This window comes from Branchiostoma floridae, chromosome 6 (assembly GCF_000003815.2).
Source record: "Branchiostoma floridae strain S238N-H82 chromosome 6, Bfl_VNyyK, whole genome shotgun sequence".
NCBI classification, from domain to species: domain Eukaryota; kingdom Metazoa; phylum Chordata; class Leptocardii; order Amphioxiformes; family Branchiostomatidae; genus Branchiostoma; species Branchiostoma floridae.
Genome location: NC_049984.1, coordinates 12,028,843 through 12,039,130, shown reverse-complemented (window position 1 = coordinate 12,039,130; position 10,288 = coordinate 12,028,843). Strand labels below are relative to the sequence as shown.

General features: G+C 44.4%; 2 protein-coding genes across 3 annotated transcripts in view; one reads left to right on the top strand and one right to left on the bottom strand.

Annotated features, from left to right (window-relative positions):
* LOC118417631 (alpha-N-acetylneuraminide alpha-2,8-sialyltransferase-like) overlaps positions 1-2,920 on the top strand; it is a 6,330-nt gene extending 3,410 nt beyond the window's left edge. The window contains exons 6-10 of one of the 2 annotated variants that reach the window (XM_035823245.1): positions 407-519; positions 835-927; positions 1,656-1,767; positions 2,300-2,453; positions 2,665-2,920. In XM_035823245.1, coding sequence (XP_035679138.1) covers positions 842-927; positions 1,656-1,767; positions 2,300-2,453; positions 2,665-2,894 — 582 coding nt within the window. In that variant the 5' untranslated portion in view covers positions 407-519; positions 835-841 and the 3' untranslated portion in view covers positions 2,895-2,920. Of the gene's footprint in view, positions 1-303; positions 520-834; positions 928-1,655; positions 1,768-2,299; positions 2,454-2,664 lie in introns of those variants that run through there. The other variant, XM_035823244.1, reaches the window with a different exon arrangement.
* Positions 2,921-3,210: 290 nt separating this feature from the next.
* Positions 3,211-8,775, bottom strand: LOC118417629 (malignant fibrous histiocytoma-amplified sequence 1 homolog). The gene is made up of 3 exons (XM_035823242.1): positions 3,959-8,775; positions 3,584-3,693; positions 3,211-3,399 (listed from the first exon to the last, which is right to left on the bottom strand). Exons 1-3 carry the CDS (start codon positions 8,181-8,183, stop codon positions 3,244-3,246), a joined length of 4,491 nt encoding a protein of 1,496 aa, XP_035679135.1. The 5' UTR covers positions 8,184-8,775; the 3' UTR covers positions 3,211-3,243.
* Between the last annotated feature and the right edge of the window lie 1,513 nt (positions 8,776-10,288).

Genomic DNA, 10,288 nt, shown 5'->3' with positions numbered 1-10,288 from the left:
TTTTTGGAAAACTGATTTTTTTTTTGTGCCGGACAAGGGCAAGAACAATGCCCCGGAGGTAAGCGTATTCACTTTTAATAGGATGTCACATCCGCATAGTTAGGAGGTATGTAGTTTAAACAGTGTTAAGCTCTTGTTTCTATCAACCCTTTTACGTTCAACATGGTAAGTTCTCTCTTCTGTTTAACCAAATGAATCACATCTGGCCCAAGATCTAGTTTTATATATAATATTGGGAAACAAAGATATATATATATTTTTGTGCGTGTGCCCATGTGTGTGTGTGTGTGTGTGTGTGTGTGTGTGTGTGCGCGCGCGCGCGCATGTATATATACGTTTACACTCTTATGCACTTTTATGTACCTCTGTCTATATGTGCTTTCTCCTTGTCTTTTGTCAACCGCAGGTCAGCCCCTTCGTTAACCGGACATTGGGTGTGTGCAGTCTGGTTGGCAACAGCGACATCTTGACTGGAAGCAAATGCGGCCAGAAAATAGATTCCGGCGATTTTGTTATAAGGTAAGTCCTGATCATAGATTAAACCATTTCAGTCCATTCAGTCGTAACGATAGACAACAGGAAACGTTAATTCCAGCGAAACATGGCGACTTTGGCCCCCTAGCGGCACTGCCTGTTACTGCTATAGTATATGGACAGCTGGTCAGCCGTGCCCAACCCAATATGGGAGGGAGGTAGCTGGGGTTGATTAAGGGACGAGGTGAAGGGAAGGGGGGAAGGGGGGGGGGGGGGGGGTATTTAATCTGTGGTGGCTTTTTGCAAAAAATCTAGATATTTCACGGAGGTGTGGGATTTTCGGACTCTTGTTTCCTCCAGGTTCAACATGCCTCCCGTGTGCAGTCCATACTTGGACGACATCGGCAGACGTACGGACCTGGTCACAACGTGCAGGGATAGAATGAACTCCAAGTAAGAGGATAGATGAGATTAAAATCTGCATGATTCTTTTCGAATGAATGTCCAGCTATATATACATTTCTAGTATGTATATATAATGAACTGTGTAGAATTTGAGGGCCGTGCATCAGATAGTTCAAATAACATTCAACACGTCGTCTGCTACAAGATTAGCTAATAATTTGTCAGTACTCAAAGAATGTTTGATGATGATCTTTGATGCATAGCAGTAGTTTAATACATCATTGGCATCAAATAAATAGTTAAGTCACTGTTGTACCCAAATTGTTGTTGCACAGTGACCAAGTACTGATATGCATATTTGTTCATTTCGCTTAACCGATAAACCGCTTTTAGGCGTAACACAACAATTTTACACAGCAGGTACAAGCTGAGTAAGACTGGTCTGTAGACATTTATCCAATAGACTGGGAAGGGCCCCTACTCGTATCGATAAACATGTACGTGTGTTGGGATCTCTACTGTTCTCAAGGCGTTGGGGGTCTCCTAAAACATGAGACTGTTAAATCGCTGGTCTTACGTCTCATACTGTAGATCCCGAACCTGAGCTACACGTAGATACTCATGTTCACCTGATTTGAGTGAGGAAATAGGTGTAAAGTGTATTTACCAATTGAGAGCACAATATCAGTGCATGTCAGGGATTTGAACCCAGAACCGTTAGATTCTAAGTCAACAACCCCAGCCACAAGATCTCCATAATGTCTGATCCCGTACAGATGGGGGCTTCTGAAGTCCCGTGCCGGCCGGGAGAAGTTCCTGAACCACCTGCACGACCAGTACGGGCAGGACACCTACATCGTGTCGGCGCCATTCACCATCCGCAGAGACGTAAGGAATGGGTGCGGAAACGTTGTGGGGGAGGGAGGCAAAATCAGTTTTGAGTAATACCCACAATTAGTTGTGTAGCGCGTGTTTACTTTGCTTGTGTTATGTAGTATCACACATGCCTCGGTGTGCAGTTAAGTTACACCATATACGGGATGGGTTGTTGTCGGTGTATAGGTTTGTTTGGGTTGGTGTGCCCTCCTCAGTTATTTTAGTGACAGCTAGGGAGTGGGTCACGCTTGCCGCAGTGGCAGGAAGTAGACAGGTCAGAGATGGCAAAACTTGTCATTAATCAGACATCACAGTCCAGGTCATCGAACAGGCCACTAATTTCCGCTGATGTATCGTTTCTGGTTTGTCAGTGTTTTCGCAGTTATACATATCAATATGCTATAGATAGTTATCAATATAAGGCACATAATGTAGAATACTGTGTATATGCGAACATCTGTTAAGTTTCCTGTGCTAATAGTGACACATGTACAATCATTATAAAACGTTTCCTTTATCCCACCCCAACCCACCCCATTAACAGATCGAGGCCTTGCTTAGCATCTCAGAGTTACTGCGTTCCAACAACTCCTCTGTGGTTCCACTGTACATCAGCCCCACACATGCCAGACAGACACTACAGGCTTGGAGCGACCTTGGACTGGATCTGAACAAAGGAAGGATAAACTTTTCTTCAGGTACGAAAACTCAGTAAAAACATAACACCATCACCACAGTTAAAGGTACCATTTTTATTTCGTCACTTGTATAGTCATCTCTTGACATATGTTCATCTTTTGAGCGTAGGAGCGTAGATTTGATAAATAAGCTTTCCGATGATACATAATACTGTACCATTGGTAAAGTAACAACGGAGAAATGATTGATCAAACTTGTTTTCTTTACCAGGTTTCTACTATACGTCTGTGGCTCTAGAGCTGTGTGATCAGGTTAACATCTACGGGTTCTGGCCGTTCCGTGAGGACAGGGAGGGCCGGCCGGTCCGATACCACTACTACAAGTCCGTGGATACTGGAGGGTTAGAGAACAGCTGGCACGCCATGGACAAGGAGTTTGAAAAACTCTTACAGCTCCACAAACTTGGCGTCTTACAGCTAATACATGGAAACTGCAGATAGTACGCTATCACGTCTATGTCAAATCGTGTGGATTATTTGCATCATTAGACTCTATATCTTTTGATAAAAATCCACTTTGTAACTGCTGAACAACATACAACCTCTTCCAGGCCTTCTCCTCTCTTCCAGAGGATAGATTTGTACCCGCCACAGAAGGCGTAGCAAACAAATGGACACAGTCGGGAAAAGAATGATTTAGAAATAGGTCATTACCATACAACGTTACAGTACTAAAACTATCCCTGATATCAAATTCCAGAATTTATTTTAAAATCCACTTATGACTGCATGTTGCAAATCAGACACATTGCCCGATTCGTGTTCTAGCATCTGTTTGGCACATACTAAATTACTGGACCTCCAAAATGCCCTCCGCCAAGTCCTTCCTACCAGAGGCGGTCAGGGCTTCTGCCAAGGCGCTGATGTGTACGGACGCCCCCTGGCGGCGTCTCCACTGCACCAGCATCGAGAAGATACTGTCCTCGGTGCTGAACGGGTTATCACTCTGTCAACAGAGAAGATTAAAAAATTGTACTCAGGTATAGAGTATAGACTGTTCTTTGCGGAGCTGCATTTTATGCGAACTCAGCGACTTGCTCCAGGTTTTTCATTGTACATTGCTTTATATATTGATATACACTTTAGTCTTTGAAATGTGGTTAACACTCATATCAGAATAAACTTCTTACTTGTAAGCGCTGGATTTCTGCCAAGGTGAATCCTAGCTCAATGGCAAGACTCTTCCATTCATTCCCGATCTGCTTTGCCAGACGTAACATTCTGACGTCACTGAGAAGGTCTACAGAAAAGAAGACAAACGTGACTAGGCGTACCAAAGGCTGACATACGATATGATAGGCATGAGGAACATGGCATGTTCACCTAGGTACCTGTACTTTAAACGTTAAATTTAGGTTAAATGTAACATAGTTAGCATTCAAATAGATGCTAAGACAGTCGGTTACATGACATGTTCAGCAGTTAGACAGTATGTATTCTTAGAATCATTAGGAAATAAATTTGTCGTACATTGCATTATTTAATTCTCCTCTAGAATAGCTCACCTGGGCTGGCAGACGACTTCCGGTGCGATAAGGGGTACACCAAGGCTGGGTTGATGTCGTCTCCGGTGCAAGGGCAGGTCACGTGATCTGGACGTTCTGTATACAGCACCTCTCCAGGAAAATGGCCGACTTTCCTGGAGGACAAATCTGACCACTCCCGACTGTCTAGCCTCCCGAAGCAATGTCCACAGTCCACGAACATGTACGACAACACACCCGGCCATTCCTTGAGAAGTCCAGCCGCTTTCGCCACGATAGGCATGAGGTCTGTCCATCCTTGGTCCAGCTCTCGCTCCGGTACACGCGTGGCCAAAAGTAGATAAGTCACATGGTGTTCCTTCATGCGCTGCAGCAGCAATAGCCTATCGTTCAGCGTTCTCACGAGAGTTCCGTCCTTCCATTCCGTAACCCTGGTCACGAGGTCATTGATCTGTACAGACAAGCGTTCAAACAAACCTACCGGGCAATAGCTGATGATTTCAAACCGGACTCTAACTTCTACCTGTCTGTCTTTGACGACTGAGTTTACCCACAATTTTCTGTACATTTGCGTCGGGCTGTTCTCTAGGAACCATGGGAAACGGAAGTAGTTAACGGCTCCACGGGAACCAGGTGACGTCATCGAAAACCGATAGCAAAGGTCGAACATTTCGAGCAGGCTGACTAACATCTGAAAGACATCATCCGACATGTCCAGTTCGTGCCAAAAGCACCTCAAAAGGCAATCCCACATGGAGCCTCGCTCGAATAAGTCGTCGACTGCGTTTCTGAACAAAGTTGGTGACATCGTGTGAAACCGTTCGTCTTCCATAGGAGACATTGACATGAGCATCCGTTTTCGGTCTTGGTTTTTGTTCTTAGCGACCATCGCGAAGACACGTATCAGCCAGTTTGGGTCATGGAACACGAACCTGGCCAGACCTGGTTTGTCCCTAAAGTGGAGAACAACGCCAACGCTGTGTAGATGGGACAATGCCAACACTGTACTATCTTCGGAAAGGCCTGTTTCTCTTTCACTCTCGGCAACAATGTCTGACCATGTCAAGAACCCATGCGTTGTTGCATTCCCCGAGGCAGCGATCATATTGAGTAAGGCAGACCATGAACGTGGAACCTTTGGTCTGAGAAATAGTTCTTCGTTTAGTATCATGCTTTCAACATTCTTCTTGAGCTCACCAATGCCACGCAGGTCCTCATTGGAACTGACGATGTCTACAAACGTCGGAAGTATCGGTGCATTTTCCAACATCCTCTCGAGTTCCCTTTTTCGCCGCTGAAGAGATTCCATGTCCATTCCATAGCAAGGATGTGTCGGAGGAAGTATGCCGAAGTTCTCCATTGCGTCATCTATGGTCACAATTTGCTCCCTTATACACCTTGAGTAGGACACTTCAAATGATTTTAATCTTCTCAGAATAGAATCACTCTTTATTTGAAGGTCTGTCTCTGTGCAAATGTCGGCCTTGGTGCCTACTATGTGTACTACCGCCCTGTTCACTCTTGCGCGAACGAAGTCTACCCAGCACCCTACGGCCTGCTCGAATGAGCCCGCGGTGTCTTCATAAGTACTCATGTTCACGACGACAATAAACAGTGCGTACATCGTCAGGAAAAACTGGTGGGTTAACCGGTATGACTCGTGTCCTCCAAAGTCGTACACGGTTACCAGTAACTGGGCGCCCAACCGCGTGTTGTTCACATTGATACCTTCCGTTCTGTCCTCCACTTTGGTTAGCTTAGAATGCCCCAACTGCAGCGCATTTGCCAGGCTAGTCTTCCCTGCAAACACCTCTCCTAGCAGCACGACCTTGCCTGTCGGGAGCTCGCTTGCTGACGAGACATGCATGTCTTCAAAATACTTGCAAAGTCCTCTCAGTCCATGTTCAAACATGTCTATTGGTGGGCTGACTAAAGGGTTGTTGTCAATGTGCTCCTTTCCAAAGTTCCCAAGACCCGTAAGACCACAGATCTCAGCTGGGATTGTCCTGACCAAATTATCGTCCACGGCCAACTCCCGAAGGTTTGTCATCTTGAACAGGCCACTTGGCAGTACTGTAAGTTTGTTTGACGATGTCTTCAGGACCCTCAGGCTTTCAAGTCTGTCTATCCTCTGCGGTAAGGCTCGCAGCATGTTACCGGAAATGTCAAGGTATTCCAATCGTTTCAAGTTTTCAACGTTGGGAGGGAAGATTTCAAAACTATTATGGGATAGTCTCAACCGCTTCAGGCGTCGCAGGGATTCGAATCCAGGTGGCAATCGGGTGAGGTTGTTTCCTACCGCGCAGAATTCTTCCAGCTTGTACAAACAACAGACGTTATCTGCAAGTAGTTGAAGCTTGTTGTAGTCGACTCTCAACACCTTCAGGAGTTTCAAACGAGAGATAGCTGCCGGTAACGACTTAATCTGATTACCTGTGAGATCGAGTACTTCGACATTTTCGATGTCCAAGACTGCAGTAGGGACCTGCGGAATGCCTTGCTGGGAGAGGTTGAGTGTCTGTCTACCATCATGGCCTTTCTTCACTCTTCGCTGATATCTCTCTAGATCGTTCTTGGGAGCCCACAATGACTTGACTGTTTTGACTTCCAAAACCGTATCTTCCACGTCGTTAATGAAACCCAGCACGTTGGCACCACTGCGCTGGTCCAGTAGCCCCCCTAGCTTCTCACAGGTTATATGTAACGTTTTCAGATTACGAAGTCTCTCCAGCTGTGGAGGAAATATGTCGAACTCAGCTCCGAGGAGGTTCAAAGCTCTCAGCGTTTGACAGTGTCCAAAATCATCGGGCAGAGACATGATACCGTTGCCGCTGAGAGAAAGCACTTCGAGTTGAAGTTTTCCCATTTGTTCAGGTATCGTACGGATCTTGTTGCCATTTAATATGAGAATGCTCAAGCGATCCGATGAGAATATGCTCTCCGGTATTGTACATATCATATTGCCTGACATTTCTAATTGTCGCAAGGAAGGCAGTAGGGCTATCTGTGAGGGCATTTCCTCAAATCTACAGTTGTTCAAATGTAAAGCTGTTAGCTTCGCCAGATTCTGAACACTATTAGGCATCGTTGAAACACTGTTCCCATCTAGGATCATGGATTGCAAATTTGGTAGTTTACACAGTTCCTTTGGAAACTCCTGAAGTAGGTTATGTGAGACATCGATTTCTCTGAGATTTCTTAGTAATCCGACTTGCCTCGACAGTTGGGTTATCCTGTTGCCAGATGCACGGAGGTGCCGCAGGTTATCCAAATGCTGAATTGATATTGGGAAGTCAATGAGAAGATTCTTGTCCAGATCTAGTATCTTTAAGGCCGACATGTTGCCTATACTTTCTGGTAGCATCTTCAGCTTGTTGTTGGAGAGGTTTAGGTGACGTACAGTTTTCAGTTCACAGATGCTGTCTGGGAGATATTGGATAGCATTATTCATCAAATACACCACTTTCAACGAGGCCAGTTCTCCAAATGTACTTGGCAGCTCCTGCAGTCCATTTCCAGAAAGCGTGAGCGATTCCAACAAGTCTAGCTTGCCGAAAGACATTGGAAGCTGTGCCAGCTTGTTTCCACGAAGATAAAGATTTTTAACGTTCACAAGATTTCCAATCCGCTCAGGTAGTTGCTCTATTGCGTTGTCGGACAAATTCACTTTCAGGAGATTTTCCATATCGCAAAAGGAGTCAGGGAGAAAACGTAATCTATTCGAGCTTATGTAGCAATCTCTAAGGCTTTTCAGATTTCCAAAGTCATCAGGCAAACACTCAATCATGTTGTTTGTAATGTAGAGACGCTCCAATTCTTCTATGTCACAAATGGAATGTGGCAAATCTTTAAGCGCGTTGTCCTTGAGATACAAAACTTGCAACGACCTGAGGCGACCGAATTTATTTGGCAACGTTGTAAGTTGGTTGTCATTCAAGTTCAGCTCCTCTAGCTCGATCAAATTGCATAGTTGGGGAGGTAATGAGGTTAGATGATTGGAACCTAAATCCAACTTTTTAAGCCTTCGCAACTGTCCAATGTCGCCAGATATATGTGCGATGTCATTTCCAAAGAGATTTAGAACTTGTAAGTCGGTGATGAGAAAGACACCGGGAGGTATCTCCGTGAGGCCTCGACAAGACAAGTCTATCTCCCATTGGTTATCGCAGTTTCTGCGGGGCACTAGATTCACTGATGTCACTGCCTCATCGCGGAGGGATACAGAACTTCGTGCTGTCTCCATCATTGTTATATACACGACCCCCAAGACAGTGCAAGGTCGATTTACATTAGGAGCGTTCGTACAGTTTGGCAAGTTCCTTCCACCCCTACCCCCACTCTTCCACCGAGAGTCTTTGAAAACATCTGCAAAACGCTCTGTCCTGCAGGTAAACCGTCCTGCTCCTTAGTACTCTGACTCAGAGTCTGAGAATCCACCTGTAGTCGCATGGTGGGTAGTCCAGCAGTTCAGTGGTCGCTTTTCGAAGTATCTTCTTACACCACTTCCGCCTTACATGCTGCCACTCGGCAATGTTCACGTCACTGCGGACTCACACCTAAACAAACAATCAAACACGATACAATCTGATAACTGCTGCTATACCGTTAAATAGGCCTACTGATGAGTGATAAAAAGTACGGACGTTTTAATTCTAAACAGTGTTATTGGGAGTCTCTTTGTGTTTCCATTTGAATTTGTCGTAAATTAGGGTACGCTACAGACTGAAGACAAGTGCAACCTATTCATGGCGACCGGCTGTATTTTAATACCTTGCGACTCTTCACTTTTGTACCGTCAACCTTTACCAAGATACTGGTCATGAAGGCAGGCTTAGTGACTTCTGGGTTAACACGGGGCTCTAGCTAACAGCTAATGGTCTAGTATTAGTCTTTTATCATTTATGGTAAGGCTTTGCTCCACATAGCAGCATATATACCTGTTTGCTTGAAATGTTACGCCTTTATAGCTACCCGGCACCTGTCGACATCAATTACTGTTTGCAGTGTTTCGTGTTGAGCTCATACTATTTACCTAACGTTTACTCACTATATCATAAAGATAAGCGTATCTTTCAGTAAGAACCCATTCTTTGCCTTATTTTTTACGGCATGTTACCCATTGCCTCAGCCAGCTGGCCATTCTTGGACTGATAGCGGTACATTTACCCAAGGAGGTCAAAGAGTTTATCGGGCCGATTGTACCAGCCTCAAAATCTGATAACACGGCGACTATTCTGCTCTGGTGGTAGTTGGCCCTGATGGCTTCTCTCGTGTTGTTTCACATACAAGACTACAAGTCGTGTAAGAAAGACACAACTGCTAGAAGGGTAGACTGCCACGTTCCCACATTGGACGGTTAAGATTGGGGAGGGGCACGACAAAAATAGATTGTACGGTAAACGTAGTATATTGACTTCCTTTGGCACTCCTGACACGTCCTGTTAAACCTTGTCAGTTAGATAAACATGTAGGTAAGTAATTTCCGAGTAGAGTCTTACTAAATTTATGTTCACGTACCCGTTTGCCTAGATACGGATGGACCTTTTACATGGCGTGCCGGAATGTCTTGTTTCGTTATAAGAAATAGTTCCGGGGGTAAAGGTGAGAGTTCACCCTTTGTGTTCGTGGCTTAGGGTGTAATTGAGACTTACAAATGACGCTGTTTTCCAAATAAGGACAGAGTTTGTGCGTCTTCATATTACGCTACTATGTGGACAAAGCATCCCTCTTCCTATTGATCATTGATGCATGATGTCACCTTCGTTGAGGTTCTATATAACGTTACGTGGCACTGATGAGGTCATGCATTTATCTCCAAGCAGATATGGAAAGGTATATTCTAAACGTTTCTCAAGCTATTGATTTGAACAGTGAAACTTCCTTTAAATCTACTGTGTCCGAAAAGGATCTCTAGTATTTCTAGAATCGTCAATTATACCATATTGGAGTCTTTACCCTGGAAGTAGCCGTGTCATATACAGTACAGTACATAGAGAATATTCCATTTCTAGCATCTCCTATTTCTGGGTTTACTATTTTTTTAAACAAGGGATACATCGTGTTAAGACACAATAATACTAGGAGTATGCAAAGAAGAAGTTTATTGCTGTCTCGTGGTATATCAAATGTACCAGCGATATGCAATAACTGGTCTACTAATACTCTAATTAGATAAAGAACTAGAGTTCGGGGACCTCATACCTCCATGAAATATTTATTGCTTTTTTGTGGATGGTATGTATGTTTATAGTCGGTTGTATTTGAGAGTAATGGTTATATAATATAAATGTTATGGGAAAGTAGTGGTATATTTATTTAATGACACAGAGGATGTCCATCTGATTAGTAATT

Bases quoted from the DNA above. Each gene is read 5' to 3' on its own strand.
- LOC118417629 (XM_035823242.1), bottom strand. From the start codon at position 8,183: ATGATGGAGACAGCACGAAGTTCTGTATCCCTCCGCGATGAGGCAGTG. The intron at 3,694-3,958 runs GTGAGCTATTCT...TCTTTTCTGTAG, and splicing joins GAAGTCGTCTGCCAGCCCAG to ACCTTCTCAGTGACGTCAGA. The intron at 3,400-3,583 runs GTAAGAAGTTTA...CTCTGTTGACAG, and splicing joins CAGAAATCCAGCGCTTACAA to AGTGATAACCCGTTCAGCAC.